Here is a 17,143-nt window from a genome sequence, read left to right on the forward strand (position 1 = left end):
CATAGTGGTCGCGTTGTTATCCACCAATATCGACGGAGAAAAGCCTCGATTAAATAACATAGTTTCGTCGCATTCTAATCCATGATAATTTTATTCTATTTTCTCTTTTCATTTAATACCGCTTATCTTTGAAACTTTGACCAATAATTCACAACAAATTTCCATTGATATTATAAAAATAAGCTTGTTTTTGTTTTCCTTAATGTCTGAGCATTTGGACTTTGTATAAGCGCGCTGTCGGTGTATACAAATGTGTACAGATACATGTAGACTTTGGTAAGTTTAAAAACATGTCTACGGTGGGAGAACACGCTAATCGCTTTCCGCACCAACCACCTCCATAGACTATTTCTTCTTCAGTTCTTGCGTCGTAATGTTTTATAACTTACTTCAGATTTCATCGGATTCCATCTAAAGACTACATGTATTCTTCATTTTTTTTGAGATTACATATATATATAGAAAGACATTGCAATTATAAGATTTTGCATTATTTAACATTACTTTTAAATTCTACTATAATTTTTCAAAAATTCAAATTATAAGCGTGTAAGTTATGGAGAAGTGGTTTGAAATTGTAGTTATCGACATTACCATTCATTTTTTTATGTACATCTTCCCCTACGTGTTTCGTTTCAAGGTATAGAACGTTACATTTTGTAATTTTCCATTCATCTTTACTAAAGATGATCTGATAAACAAAGAGAGAAACAATAAAGGGTGTAAAATCATTCCTTAAATTCAGTATTATGAGCTGTCGTGGTCGTGCCTCGCTGTATTCCACCAATCAGCGTGCCCTACCTTCCGATCGTTATATACAAATTAGTTTATTTAGTAATGTCAATATAAAATATACAAAACGCTAATAGTATCCGACTTCACAAAAGGCATAGAAATTTCTAATGTTAAGAAGGCTTTTAATTGTTCATTCTGTAAAGATTTCAAAAGAAACCTAATGACTCATACGACAAAAGCCGAAACAAGCCGAGACAGAAGCTACGCGATTGGCTGATGAGTCATGTGACGTTGTCAACTATTGGTTCAGACGACTCTGGTGGGGGACATTTATAGTCCGTGAGTTTCGCTTGCACCTTCATAAAGGCAAGAGAGAGAACGGGAGAAGGATCATTCTTAGGGACACAGTTTACGAGTTCGATCGCAGTACATATCCGGTTTCAGCGAGTGTTTAGTGTGGATTAGTAAAATAATGAATGTGAGTTTAAAAGTGAGACAGAAGAAGAGAGAAGGAAAAGAATTGTAAAAGAGAGCCAGAAATTTGACAGACGTTGCTGAACACGGATATGATAAAATATCAGTTTTCAAAATAGAATAAACGTCATTTGAGTGCGCGTATGTATACAGAACGTACGAGATATTGCTGATAAAAGTTAATTTCACGTTTTATGAACATATGTGTACATGCGCATGCGCGTTGCGAAGGTACGGATATGTAAAATTTCGCTGTCGAACGGTGATTGTATTGTGAAAAATCCGTGCGGAATAGCGAAAACAAACAACTCGTGTCCGCCATCTTGTGCCTCTCCAGCTGCGTCAAAAAAAGGAAGTGAGAGTGTGAGAGAGGGAGAGAAAGAGAGAGAAGGAGTGAGTGAGTGTGAATTCCGGGGAGCGACGCGTGTGATTTTTATTTGGTGAGAGAGAAAAAAAGTGTAAGCAGAGGTGACCAACGGTCACCGAATGTGGTCAAATTCGCAAAATACACGAATAGGGAGGACTGCGAAAGAACTCGAAGTAAGACAGGCGAGGTAGCATTGTGCTCAGAAGGAGGTTCGTAGGGCACCCCACCATTTATTGCCCCTACCCTTTTGCCCTGAATCCCGAGATTATTGCGCAGTTAGAAAATTCATTGAATATAAAGACCGCCGAAAACTTGGTTGCATCTTTAGAAAGTGGCCCGCGGACATTATATGGTAAGTCTTTTGATATAACTCCAAAATTAATTATTTATCGCCCCCTCCTATGTTTGCTGTTGTAATTTCAATGCAATGTGTTTGATTTTATTTTCTTGTTATTTACTTTTCTATATTTGTTATATTTATATATATATATTTATTATATATATATATCTTTATTTATTACAACAGTAATAATAAAATCAATTTTTGTAACAACTTCTTGCCTTACAATAGTGTCGAGTCACATTCGTAGCGTAGGTTAACAAGCTATATACAACGAAAGGAAACTGTATTTATATCAGAGTTTAAGATACTCTGTGCCGCGTCAATTTTATTATCAATATATTATGTGGAATCTCCAGTGACTCACACAAGCACTATGTTTATTATATTATATATTTATTAATTAAATTATATTCCATTATTGTTACCAAATTATAAAAATTAAATTTTTATTGAAGAAGAAAGCCTAATATATAGACTATCGTAATGTATACACATCATAATTTAGCGTCAGATGTTGTCAGAAAATATTTGATACTTTTGTTTCGTTTTATAACCAAAATGGTTCGAACGGAAAGTCCGGAACGGGCGCAGAATGTGTTAATTTTAACCCTAATTTTAATTCCAAACTATAAGTCTAATTTATAGAATTGTACAAATTCAGTATATATTTTAGTTTTATTTTAAATATGACATTGAGACAGTAATCATCTGATGTCAATATATATGTAGAGAAATATATTTTTTACGCAAAAAATGGTAAGACATGGAGTTAGACAGTGTTATGTTTTATGTATGTTACTTTTATGATCGATCAGTATGGGGTCAGACTTATAGCAGTTGCGTATTGAATTTGAGTAAAACATGTTTCATATTGCTTGGTGATAAAATTGTAATATCTTCGAATGACGCATACCAAATTGTTTTGCCATAAAATAAAATCAAACATTTTCTTATCTTCTTTTCAAAATACTGCATGTTGACGTAATTGTATGCTGATAAATGTTAAAAATATCGAATTCACGATTAATAACATTTTTTGAAGCGTTAAAAAGCTAATAGTGGAATTAATTTTTCAGACGGGTTGGTTGACTTTGCGAGTAATAGGAGAGACGAAAGTGTATTATAAAGAAGCCATGACGAATTCGGTACCGAAAATGAAAAACAAAGTAGACCGGCAGTGTTCGCCGAATGTCGGTGTGGAACGATATCATCATCACCGTTCAAGTGCAATCAAATCATCAACATATTTCCACAACAATGGAAGATTTCATGGCAGAAATTCAACCGGCAGACTATCCTGCAGCCCACACAGTTTGTCAAAGGGTTCAAGAAATTCGCCGTTGCGATACGAGTACAGTCCGCGCGGCAGTCCAACAAGTAGTTTTTATGCTGGTGCAAAGTTTTCCGAACCGCCATCTCCTGCGAGCCTTCCGAAACCACCGAGCCATTGGACTAAGAGACTGATGAGCAGTTGTCAACAATCCGACAGGAGTTGCGATATTTCAAATCATCTAAAGATGATACTAAACGTCCAAGCCTGATACGTAAAGACCAACAAACCGCTAAAAACGGTTACCAACTGCTAAAAGCAAAGAGACAGGTACGATATTATCGTTGCCCTACTCTTGGATTTAAGGATGTATTTTTTCTCTTGTATGTGATGTCAAGCTGTTCGTTTTAAACATAACAAACAAAAGAACAGAAGTGTTTATAACTGCGCGATAACACAATCTCTTAAGAACGATACTTGATTAATATTGCAACAAGAAAAACAGGGCACCAGCGTCTTCAGTTTCATGGTATTAGATGCTGAGAGGACGAAGAAAAAACAAACCAGGATTCCTTGTTTAAAACTATACAAACCTTTGAACATTGAATATGAAAGACGCAGGTGCGTCTGCCCAGAACCATGATTCAAGTATATGGTAACTTGTAACAATTCTATTATGCGCCGTCTATGAAGATATAAACGTATGTATTTTAGATTATTATTATATATGATTAACTTGCAGAGACGCATACACATACACAAACACATAAACTCTATTATATTATCTGTTTGACGAAATGGTACGAAGACATAGGCAAAGCTGCATTAGCTATTTTTAGAAACAATAGCTATATACTCTTTATTTTTCTTTTTTTTTTTTTTTTTTTAAATCAAAATTGCTACATCCTAGCACTGTTGATTATTGACAGTATGTTTTATTCTTTTTTCAATTGCAACCCGGAATTCTTTCCAAAATAGTTATATAAATCTTTACACAAGATGTATGCTAATTGCTTTTTTTCCCTCATTGAAAGATACTTTATATTTACAACATAAGTGGTAAACTTTAAGTAATATATATATTCATCTACTGCTCTTTAGCATAAACCTAAGTATCAATTAAGTGTATATCAGACTAATTATTATTCCTATGTAACTGCTTGCCTCCCAGGTTCAGTTAAGTTGTCGATAGTTTTGGTAGAATCCAATGTTCAATGAATCGTAAGGACATAATGAAATTATCCTTTAAAGATTTATCGGAGCAAAATTTTTTGGTTTCTGTTTATCTTCTTTTGCTATCGAAGATATTCTTACTCATTTCGCAGCTTTGCAATAGTTCTGCAAAGCATTACGTAAGATTTAAGTGACGTGTTTCCAGCGTGCATACAGGTGAGATCCCATAATTCATCAATGAAAAAATGGGATTAAATTGTGTGAAAATGTAAAATGAATGATAGTGAAAATAATCTGATATATGCTTGATGAGTGTTTATTAATTTTTGTTCTCTATTTCTCAGTAAATTCGAGATTAAGCAATGCTTCTGCTTAAGTTAACAAAATTTTTACGAAGGTTTCCTTTAAGTGACAAATTTAATTTTTATCTAATATAAAAAATGTGGTCAGAAGCTTGTCATGAGATATCATTATAAAGTGATTTTATTTAAATTTAGAATCGGATATAGTTTATTATTTAATACTAAAATTATGAGTTAACACAATTTTTTGGTTCAGTTCTAAACATATATATCTGAAAAGTAAAATTTTTGCTGATTTTATACTGTTATAAATGATTTTTTTCTTTCTAACGTTGCACTCGTTACATGACAAAGATAGTAACAATGATTTTTAATTTTTCTTCCATTTTTCTTTCTTTTTTTTATTTTTATTTCTCTTTTTTTTTTTTTTTTTTTTTTTTTTTTTACCTAAAATACGATCATATATTTAATCAAGTAGACTGACCAAATTATTTGAAGTGGTGTTTTAACTAATACGTTTTTTTCTTTTTATCTAAAAGGAGGCACTGTTTTTTCTTTTCTTTCTTTTTTCTTTTCTTAAATTATGTTAGTTTCATTCTTTCTTTAGTAATTACTTTAATTTTTAAGATGAATTACGAAGTATGTTTCGGTGTATATATATGCAGATCTCAAGAAAAAGCTATAGAGTGTATCCATGCGTGTGAATGTATATATCCTGTGTAAAGGAGTGTGAAAGAAAGAGAGAAAAGATAGCAGAAATGTGCAATTTCGAACTTTCAATTACTTTCTCCATCTTTATAGTCTCGTAAGGCAAAATAAATTTTTAATCGTATCTATAGCATCTAACAGCGGTGTGTGTCTGATGAGTGGAATGATTAATTGATTGATTGATAGAAATTCTGATATAAAATCGAGAGAAGTTTCATTGGTTTGCGAATTTACCAACGGTCGGCAATGAACACTATCTCGATCCGTTCTCTTTTTCCTTTTTGGGAATCGTCACTGCGTGGCGATTCGCAGAAAGCGAAAGAGAGTTACAGTTCCGAGAAAAAAGGAAATAATTATATTATTTAATATCCATTCTTCATTTCTTTTACTTCCATAAAGATTCCATAAGAATTTGATGGGTATAAATATGTTTCCAGTAAGATCAGGTTCTTTGAATTCGTCTCCCTTTCTTCGTACTTGTTCATCGTACTTGTTCAAGGTTTTTTGACAGTTTCAAATTTCTGTTCGTCTAAGTTTCCATAGAGAAAAATAGTTGTTTCTTTATGATAGCACATGTGTGATAAGGTTTAAACTCGAAGATAAAGGTTGGTCGGCATACTTGTTGCTAAATAGTTTCTGCTCTCGACGGAAGAGGAATTGTCGTAATTGGTCAGAAGAAGAAGCAATCTCAAATACAGAGATAGGATCGCATCGATAGAGAATCGTTCTTATCGCATACATAGTTTCGTTGCTAGCAATATACGCATAAGTTCCAAAGATTTTTTAAGGAAAGGGCTTTCTATTGAGGGTCTTCGCTGAATGAAATACTTCGAATTTCGTTCGTTTGGTGTTTTGGATTCGAAGGAGAAAGTACAACGATCTGTTTTACACAGATTTCAGTATTTAGTCCAGTGATTATTATTTTATTAATTGGCTTTTAATTGTATATTTATAATTATATTAGATATGGTATTCGAACGATAGTTGTAAATACGTGCCAGGATTCGAATGGAAAATTTTCAAATTCGGTACGAGTTTTTTCTTAAGACCTCATTGGGCGTGAAGTAAAACGAATTAAGCACTGCCGTCCTGTGAGAGATCGATGGAATCGATTAGCTTTGGGGATTGTGGAACGTATGGAGATTATCGCACAGACGCGATATCCTTTGCGAATCGTGTAAATAGACAGACGAACGTTGACAAAGAAGTTGTAAATCTCAAACAACATCTGTAAATGTATTGTAAAAACAAAAACAAAAAAAAAAAAGAGGGAGAGGAATTAGTGTATATACGGCGAAAGAGAACTCAGACGGACGATGTGTATTATGTATATCGCATATACATAAAGGGTAAATTAATCGAAATATCTCGGTGTTAACGGCGTTTTGTTCCGTTCCGATTGAGAGCATAAATCTTGAAAAAAGTTTGAAACTTCAAGTAACAGCAATATGAGTAATTACCTGCTCGAGTCTCGGAGAAGTGCAAAAAATAGTCAGTATGTGCAAAAGTGCAACGTAAAAAAAAAAAAAATACAGAAAACGTAAAAAAAAAAAAAGAAAAGTAAACAGTTGAAGGTTGCCAGACTCGGTTGAAGCGATGTTTGAGACGAACGAAATGTAGCGGGAGAAGAAAGAACGCTATTGCGTGGTAAAAGTGGGAGAAAATATATGAAAGGAGAAGAAATACGGCGTCCGAGAAAAGAAAGCGGCGCCAAAGCAAAAAGGGCACGAATTACAAAGTGAATAATCAACCAATCGATAATATTAATTTAAAAGATGATAAGAAATTAGCTGTGATGATGACTCTATAGGTACTACTAATTTTTAATTGGTAATTGATCAACATATATATATATACACACACACATACATATATATATATTATATATATATATATATTATATATTATATGTATATGATTAAACGATAAGGTGGGATAATTTAAGGAACGTGCAAGTACGATGAATATATGAAAACAAGATAATTACCGCCTTTTTCGAGAGAGAAAAACGCAAATGCCGATACGAGAGAAATATTAAACACACACGTACACGCTGTGTGTGATTTGTATATCAAGTCGGGAGGATAAGAGAACATAAGTGGGAGAAGGAACATGTTTTTCTTTGTCACAAAATGCGGGGTTTGCCGCGCACTCCGACGTATTGCTATTAATTATCCAAAAAACTTAGTAATTAGCGATGTACGTGCGCGCGATCGTGGAACACAAATAAGAATAAAACGAAACAATGCTCGAAAGCATAATGCAAAATGGGAAATAGAAAAGTAATGAGAAATAAAATGTAGGGTGCAATGTTTTCGTGACAAAAGCAAAGAAATTAATATTATTTAGGAACTCTTTCGAGTACGTCCATCTTGTGTGTCGTAATCCACCTTCGTGACTTTAAGATGAGAATATAGCTAGCTAGTAGTTCTAATTATAAGAGCCAACGAGAACTTGGATCGTTTCGAAAAATGAGATCGAGGTCGGGCGGGAATTTTATGTTCGAACGCGTTTCCGGTCCGAGAGACGCGGGAACGTAGCTAGATACGCTTCTTTCCGTTTGAGATTTTCGCGAATATTTTCTACGCGATCAATTTAAAATGTACAGTTTAAACGAAAAGAAGTTGCAAGCGTTTTTTATTTTTCGTTTTCAATTCGTTTTCATTTTTATGACAAATGGTAAAAGTAGGGCATGAAATGCCGATAACAACACAGGAATAATACGAGGCGATCCATTCTCCACTGGCATTTATTGTGATATGGTAACGTACAAAATCGTTCGTCGCGAGTTACACGAAAAATCGAAGTATAATCAATAAGACAAAATTAAGATTCTCGTGAATACTTTATGGATGTATCACGCGTTCATTTTGTAAAAGAAAATATCACTCTTACTGAAAATTTTAGGAGTTTGTTTCTTGGGTTAGATTATAGCTAATAATTTTAATGTCGATGACATTATGACCTTTATTATACTTATTTGTAAGGATAAAACAATACCTCCAGATATCTATTTAACGAGATTTGTGCAAAAAGGAAACTCGAGTAGAATCGCTTTAGGTTAAAAGTTTACGTTTAATTATCTTTATTTTTCCAGAAATTTTCTATGAAATTCGTTCTCTGTACATATTGTACTATTAAGTTACTAAGAAAAACTTTTCGCTAAATATTCACGAACAAAAGTTTCGTAAAAAGTAGTCATTCTTTATATGTTAACGCGAGTGCGGCATCATCGACTCCACTTATACACCGTGATGCATCCTTCGACGAACACCGTGTGACATACGAATGTACGTAGAAAATAGCTACGTGCCGTCGCATGTCCTGTTTCAATCTATACACACGTATATCTTTATACCTTTTGAATAATTTCTTTTGCTGGTCTCTTTTGGAAAAAGGAAAGGGTCAACCGCAATTAATAATTCTAATTCTACTTTAATTTCGCATAACTCTAACGTAGGGACACTGAACGTTATGGGAAGGAAAAAGTATAATAATTATTGTACAGAAAAAGGAAACGCGTCGAAATTGTATATTTGTTCGCTGTTTTGATCAGTTCCTTGAAAGAAATATTTTTTTCATTCGTCATTGCATCGGACTAGGTGTGTTGTATCTTTTCTGGATGTGTAAATCAGCTTTTGAGCTTCCATGAAAACCGACGGGATACACCCCGTCTCTTCGACGTGTTATCGGATTCTTCGGTGAAGCTTATGCGAGGAGAAGCACTCATTCGGATTCTTCCGATCGAAATTTCGTTTATTTTTTCTTTTCTTTTTCCAACTAAACGACGAATTCTTAGATAATTCTGGTTGTGGTTTCTTTGGAAGGTTCTTTTGCATGTTCAATGGGCATATTTAAATATTATTAATTAATTAGGCAAATAAATTGTTATTTTTTGAAAAATGAATGTTATATTTTTTCTTCTTATTTTCATATTTTTCTTTTTTTAAAAGTTAAGTTTTAATTAGATTAATAAAGCTGTGCTCGTTTTCTCTTTTTTTTTTCCTTTTCCTTTTTCTTTTTCTTTTTAAATTACAAGTCTACGTACTTTTAGGTTAATGACATCAGGAAGGACATATCAACCGCTTGCTACTTATTCTATTTCCATGGTTCATGATTTACTTTGTTTCATGTAGCTTTATAAATAATTCGTCCTCATAGGTGTGCGTATGTTTTTGGTTTAGGGTGAAATTTTATGTAAGTACATGGAAAGAGTTTTTTCTATTCATGTTTTAGAGTTCTCTTCTTTCTTTTTGTCATGTGTATCTGAAAAATTCTCACGTGCGAAAGTGATGTTAAAGAGCAGACGAAAAAAATGAATCGATACGAATTTTTGCATATCTGTACTACTTCTCGTTAGGGAAAGAATACCGGCGAACCATTCTTAAAAAAAAGAAAATTCGTAAATAAAACAATGAATCGGGGGGAAAAAATGAGAATGAACCCGCTTATCGGAATAATTAAAGAAGAAACATATAAAAGAAAACAAAATGGAACCAACGTCTTCGAACGACAACGTCAAACAATAAGAAAAAACGAACGATGAAGTCGTGTGTCGCGCATCGAATCGTTTTAGCCTCAAAAGTATTTTGTCACGAGGTGAGTTCGAAGCGCGACATCGTTTACCAATATACGATGTAATGTCGTTTTAAAAAATTGATCTTTTATGCAAGAGAGTGAAAATCAACAGCTCATCGATTTCATACGAAGCACTGATCATTATACAGGGACACAAACCACAACCACACGAAACACTATGTCGATTAATTAATTAAGCCTTAAATTTAGAATTAAGTTGAGAGGTGTGATGAAAAACCAGAGATAGGAAGAAAAAAAGGGAGAGAGAGGGAGAAAAATGAAAGAAAGCTCTGTCTTTTTGAAGCGCCATGATCAATGACTATATATTCGAATCAATATATTTTAAACACATGTATGATTTTAGTGGGTAAATCGATTGATGTTATTATTCTGATCTAAATCGTCCCTCCTTTTCTCTTTCATTTCAACTTCGTATATATATCGTATTCGGGGATTGTTCGTGTTTCATTTACAATTTTTAAATCATTCTCGTTGAAATAATCGTCAAAATTCGAGGCATGCGCTTTGATCTCAACCGTTCTTGCGAAAGAAACACTTTCTTTTCGTTTTATTTCGATACCAAGGGAATCTAGTGGTCGTAGAATCACGCGGAAATCATTCGAAATCCATCATTTTCATTCGCTGTTCGATAGTAAAGGATTGGTAGATTAAGTGTCGCTTTGCATTCGAATAGAGTTGAATCGAATTCGAGGCGACATTCTCTTCCATGTCACCGAATGATAACGAAAGAAAAGAAATAAAGATCACGTTAACTGCGTGATTCTACGACACGTATTTATATATCGATCGAAAAAAGAAAAAAGACATTTTCGAAGAGCTAGACCATTGTTAAGGAGAGTACGATTTTTACCTACGGTAGCAAGGAGAAGTTTCTCGTAATCTATCGATTGTTTACTCGTGTAAATTCCATAACGCATCTCTGACGAGCCTGTCGATGACAATATTTTTTATCCTTCTTCCTGCTGCTGCTCGTGAAAGTCCAGCCGTACGTCAGCGCTATGCGTGACCACAAAACATACATAACGTTATTCTTTCTTTTTTTTTTTTCTTTTCTTATATCTTATTTGAGGAAACTAGCTTGAAAAAAAATATGTAATTGCAAAAATCACGCGGATCGTGGTAAACGACGCAAAACAAATGGCATGAAATTATTACGTATTATGATAGAACAAGTATCCGTGTCGTTCTGATGTGCGGCTATACTATTAAATAGTAGGGGAAACGGATTGGTCGCAATAGCGGCAAGTAAAAGAAAAACGCACTGACTATTTTAGCGAATCGAGATTCGACCATGTACCTTGATATATACCTTGAGCGTGTTTTCAGAAAGTATGTGTGCGTCGGTGATACTGTGTGTGTGCGTGTGTGTGAGAGAGAGTGAGAGAGAGAGCGAGAATGCAAGCGTGTGCGTGTATGCGAGCGTGCCAAAAGAAAAATTGTGTGAGTTTAAGAACGTGCGAGACAGAATAAATATAAAAATATATATATTAAATATATTATATACGAAACAGGAGGGAGAGACTCTCGCTCTTGAAGAAGAAGAGAAACGGACGCGTTTTATCCTGTGCATTGTTAACGCAAACCTCGTATATGGTTATAATCATTCGAGCGATTCGTAAAACGAATAGTTTAAACAAAGAGAAGAAACGACGAAAAAATCATAAAAGGAATTTACCTGGAAGAACGCGCCCGTTCAACTTCTCTCGATTTCTCGCACGTGCAGAGCGGTTTGTGCGTCATTGTGCGGTCGATACTAAGGAGAAAGCAAAGCAACACACACATATTGGCATATAACCGTGTGTGTGTGTGTGTAGTTTGAAGAAAGAAGCATTTAGAAAGATAATCATGCCATCGCCCGCACGTGCGCGACAATAATTTTTCCTACGTATAGCCGGTGTGCGAAGTAACTTTAGTTTCTTTCTTCTCCTTTTTGTTTCAAGACTCAACGAGGGGAATAACGTTTGCGCGGTAAATCCTGAAATTTTGCAAGATAGAAATTTCCTGCGTAGGAAGTAAAATTGTATGCTACTCGTACACATACGTTTCGAATCTAGTCAATTGCTAAATTAACGGGACTACTAGATGTCCATTCCATGTTTGATCAGCGACCATGTTGAGCCGTAGACCTAGTTTCCATGCTACTCAGACCATCAACTTAGTAACTACCAGTAAATTTTAACTGTAAGAGTAGATCGACTCTGTGTATCATAATTTGATGTTGTTTAACCGATTGACTGCCTTTTTCTATTTTAATGAATTTTACAGCTGTACCTATGATCAGTATTTTAGTTTATTGTAAAAATTTAAGTAATTTGATGTAGTGACAGCTGCTCTTATAGCTAAGTTATCGTTATGCAAATTATGCAGCAGTCTCTCTATCATCTTTTAAATGCAATTTACAAGCGATCTAAATTTTTCAAGCAGGAGGATTTTCGTTTCTTCCTTTCTTCTTCCAAGATTTTGGGAACTAGTACTTCGGATCGCAAAAGAAATTGTTTCGAAGATATATAAGAATAAATAAGATCTAACGAAAATGACCTTTCTCTATCGCGCAAATGTTTCTTCTCCGTTTAAGAGTTGCGTTCTACAAACCATGTGGCATTTCTTCTTCGAATCATTTCTCTTACCTTCTTTTTTTTTTCTTTTTTCTTTTTTGTCCTATCGTAAGCTTACAATTTTACAACCGAGCATCGCTGTACAGAGCATTGTTCTACGAAACTCTGGTCTGCTTTAAACCGAATGAAAATGTAGAAGTATTTAAAAAAAAAAATGCTAAAACGAACGAGGTAGACTTGTACGGTGCACCAAAGGGCACTATCCATTCGAGGAAGCTTGTACTCAAGGAACGACAGGTCTTTATTTATTCGCGTTCACGAGAAATCTACGATTTTCTCGTGTTACCTTTTTTCGAATTCATCTTCTTGATAACAGCATTAAAAAATATATTTTGAATCTAGAAAAAAAAAAAGAAAGAAAGAAAGAAAGAGCGACAAGCATAAAAAAGAAAAGAAGCGAAAAATCGATGAACAATATGGATTATCAACCTGTCGTGTTCGAGAGTACAAGCTTCGCGAGTCCGGTAAGATTATACAAAAAACAAAAAAAACACAGAAGATCAGAACTTTTGTTCTGTCGTTCCCCAACGAAATAGTGGCGACGAGTTTATCGTTAGACAGTAAATTATATAGGTATAAGCAAACTTCACCGAGTCGCGATTTCTGCGATACAAGACGATAAGATTAAACGAAGTTAAGAAGTAAAAAATGGATGAGAGTCGTATGAACGATGCAGGGATAGAAACGACGTAAGATAACAATGTATAAAACGATAAAGCGATGGAATTTCCCATTCGTGTCTCTTTGATAAAACTCCGTCGTGGACACGATGCAATTTGCTGTCAAGTTTTAGGGTACATAAGAAAATAGAGGTTATATAATATATATATATATCTATTATTGTACGTAAAACACGCAGAAGCAGTACGTTTAAGATTCGAATCGTGCGCATACATAAGGAACACTGTATTATAAAAATATCGTAATAAGAATGACCGTTTCGCAAATAACAAGTTTTTTTTGGACGAGGACCGATCGATGAAAAAGAAAAACGGATCTAAGCGAAAGAAAGGGAAAAAAGATAAGGATCCGCAAGCAATTGTATATAAATGCGTGAAGCGAAATTCGATCGTGCCAGCCATGGCGAGCGCGTGAAAGAGAATATTTTGTTATGTAAAAAAGAAAAAAAAACGACTGAGATGAAGAAGAAGAAGAAGAGAGATTCATTTTTGGGATACAATGTGGCTGCAGCATATTTTCGAACGCACGTTTCGAGTTATCGTCTGATCGATATACATATGAATCTTTTTTGCGGCCTCAAGCTTGTAGAGAAGAATAAAGCGACGAAGACGAAAAAGAAGAAGAAGAAGAAGAAGAAGAAAGGTAGGAAAGAAGAATGGTGGCAACAAGAAGCAAAATGTACGGCGTCGTTACGCGCAGGAACGAGATTTCTTTATCATTCCGACAGATGGACTTATAACTTGGTCACTTTCATATTTAAAAAGTAAGAAGAATCATAAAGAAAAGTACATTCCGGTTCACAATAAATCGCCGATTTTTCTCAAAATGGCGATTGTACGATTTACCAACAAATCATTCGCATCATGGTATATATTATACCGAAGAGGAGAGAGAATCTCGACTGGACGCAACTCCTGTCGAATTTTTATTTCTTCGAACGAATGAAAGTAGAAGACGAAGATCGAGAGAGGACCAAGAAGAAGAAACAAGGGAGAAATAATATCGAGGCAAGGGGATAACGGGAAATTTAACGATTGCGCGATCGACCAGAATAGATAAGGATTATCGATTGGCCACCTTTCGACGCGCATCCCGTTGTTTCCTTGGCGAAACAATCGTCTCGTGTTTGCGCGTCCGACGTGAAAACCAGGGCTGTTATTTGTAATGAAGAAACAGAAGAAGAAGAAATCAGGATATTACGTACACGAGAGGCAGGCTCTCGTGCGGGTAAAGAAAAGACTCGAAATTTTTTCGATGATATAATAAATAATTAATAATCGTCCACTATGAGGTTCGACAGAGGAACAATTATTTTTTGCCGTTTTTTCTCCTATCAGAGAAAGAAACATCTCGAGGTTTCATCGCTAGAGCGATGGGCCAGCTACGACACAGCGAGATAATTATTGCGAACGGCGATGATGATAATATAACGATGATCCTCCAGGAAAGCTAAAAGATACTGAAACAGATAGCCAGTAAGTACTTGGAGAACAATATGGCGAAGGAATATATATCCAAGTCGTACCTAAAGCGTAATCATTTATATATCGTAGTTTTGGTACTGTTATTCGAGTACGTATACACGCGTTTTTTTTCGAAGAAAGTGTAGTAGACGCGTGACCAATGGAAGAGGAGGAGGAGGAAGAGGAGTAGAAAGTACGAAGAAACAAAAGGAAAAGGTTGTCGACGATAATAAAATAATAGAAAGAAGAAGGAGAAGAAGGAGCGTAGCTGCATTATGAAATGGAAGATTAATCACGAGTAAAAGAGGAAGTATAATAATGTCTTTCAAGATTGATTATTATTGATGAAGAAGAAGCGAGAAAGTGGATTTGAACGAGATTGGAGCGAATGTAAGAGGATTTCTAAAAAACCATCAGAAAAAATGTCTTTTTGAGAACAAAAAGCGCCAAAAAAATCAATGTATACAACCAGTGAAGAGTATGCGTGAGAAACAGTGCGAGTGGAAAGAATGATTGAAGATAAAAGTAAGGAAGTATCGACGCGAGGCAAATTTTACAAAAGACAGCAATGAACGCAGATGATATCAAGAGACAAAGCAAAATGTACACGTAGAACTGAAAGTGTTAGTGTGCAATAGTCGTCGAGGAAGGTGAAGATCAAGCCGAGAAGACTTAAAAACAGAAAAAGAAAAAGATTCTTGAATCCTCTTCCGTCTAGAGACAAGGATTTGATGTGAGGATCTTTTTTGTAGAAAGTTTTGAAGCAGAAATTTCTGACGGGATTCGTGAGATAAAAGTCAGAATTGACTTTATTTGGAAAGTATCTCGATACAGCACAAATACAGGCACACACACTACACACACGGAAGCATACATACATATACATGCATATAGTTCATTCATATACAAACATATGTACATAAGAAGAAAACGAAAGAAGCAGAACTAAGAGGTTTAAGGTCAGAAAAAATGCGCGCTTATGTGAGTCATGTGTGTAAAATTCGAATTGAATGAACACTGGACGCACATTTATTACTACCACCGCTACTATCTGTATATCACGCGGTATATGTTAACGAGAGTAAACGCAAAAGTTCGAGAACCTTTGAGAGAATGAATGTGAAGATACATTGAAACGAACGAGGAAAAAAGTTGATAAGTGGCGGAACGCCTGAAAATTTTCTCAGTAACCGAAAACCTATATACCGTTTCACCAGACTTCAGAGGACGAATATATACATACACACGTGTATACAAAAACACACCACAAGTTGAAGCTTCTTTGATCTCCATCTATCGTATGAATGGATCTGCTCCTTCGAAAAAAAAAAAAAAGTCAGAAGAAGAAAGTAGAGCAGCAAGAGAAAATTTTTAACGTTTCCTGGTATCGTAGACAATCCTGTCTTTTCTTTCTACCTATTCTTTCCTTTTATATTTTTTCCCCTTAATTTCTTTCGCTTTCATCGTCCTTTCCTTTTAATAATGACGAAGAACTACCGGCCGAAAGTGTATGCAGCAAAGAAGCGCTCAGCTTTGTTCTCCAATACTCTTCGACGATAATATTACTAATCCCGTTTCTACCTTATACTATACACACATTGCGCATATCCCGTCCACATTTCCTCTTTATTATTCTTTTTTCTTTAGGGCCCTTTTCAGGGCCCGCAAACGTTTCAATCATGGAGTAACTATTTCTCGGATGAACTAAACATCGACGATAATCCGTCCTTTTCAGGACGAAAATTTTAAAAAAGTCCTTTTGAGGACGAAAATTTAAAAAAGTCCTTTTGAGGACGAAAATTAAAAACCGTTCTTTTCAGAACGAAAATTAAAAACCGTTCTTTTCAGAACGAAAATTAAAACTCATTATTTTCAGAAGGAAGATTAAAAACCGTTCTTTTCAGAACGAAGATTAAGAACCATTATTTTCAGAAGGAAGATTAAAAACCGTTCTTTTTAGTACAAAAATGCCACACCTCTTTTCAGGAGAAACCCCTAAATGTATGGTTGAAAACATTTGAATTATTAGCAGCTTGTTTTTCATTTTATTGCAACGTTATTGGATTTTACTTGGATTTATAATTGTGTTGGGTATGTATATTCATTAACATAATGTTTGCAGAGTAATTATGTTTTAAGTATAGCATCCGGTAAAGTATTGTTCAATGTATCTGCATAAGTATCGAAGAAGATTATGGAAGAAATCCGCTATAGAACGTTCAGGAAGATTAAGTGTGTCACGTTTCACTAGAAAAGCAAATAAATTTTACGATTTCTTTGGTTTCTTCGTCATACATTTCATTATGAAAGAAGTGTGTTGAAATAATCCTTAAGCACTTTATTATTTCTCAACAAAGAATTATATACTTATTTATATGAACCACCTTCTTTGAAAATTAGTCATAAGACGTAT

At 34.8% G+C, this 17,143-nt stretch overlaps 1 protein-coding gene across 1 annotated transcript; it reads left to right on the forward strand.

The window, feature by feature from the left end:
• Positions 1–1,122: 1,122 nt before the first annotated feature.
• Positions 1,123–15,425, forward strand: LOC132912220 (proline-rich nuclear receptor coactivator 2-like). Its single transcript, XM_060969462.1, has 2 exons — positions 1,123–1,928; positions 2,996–15,425. Exons 1-2 carry the CDS (start codon positions 1,926–1,928, stop codon positions 3,458–3,460), a joined length of 468 nt encoding a protein of 155 aa, XP_060825445.1. The 5' UTR covers positions 1,123–1,925; the 3' UTR covers positions 3,461–15,425.
• Positions 15,426–17,143: the final 1,718 nt, after the last annotated feature.

The sequence above is a fragment of the Bombus pascuorum genome, chromosome 11, assembly GCF_905332965.1.
Source record: "Bombus pascuorum chromosome 11, iyBomPasc1.1, whole genome shotgun sequence".
Classification (NCBI taxonomy): Eukaryota; Metazoa; Arthropoda; class Insecta; order Hymenoptera; family Apidae; genus Bombus; species Bombus pascuorum.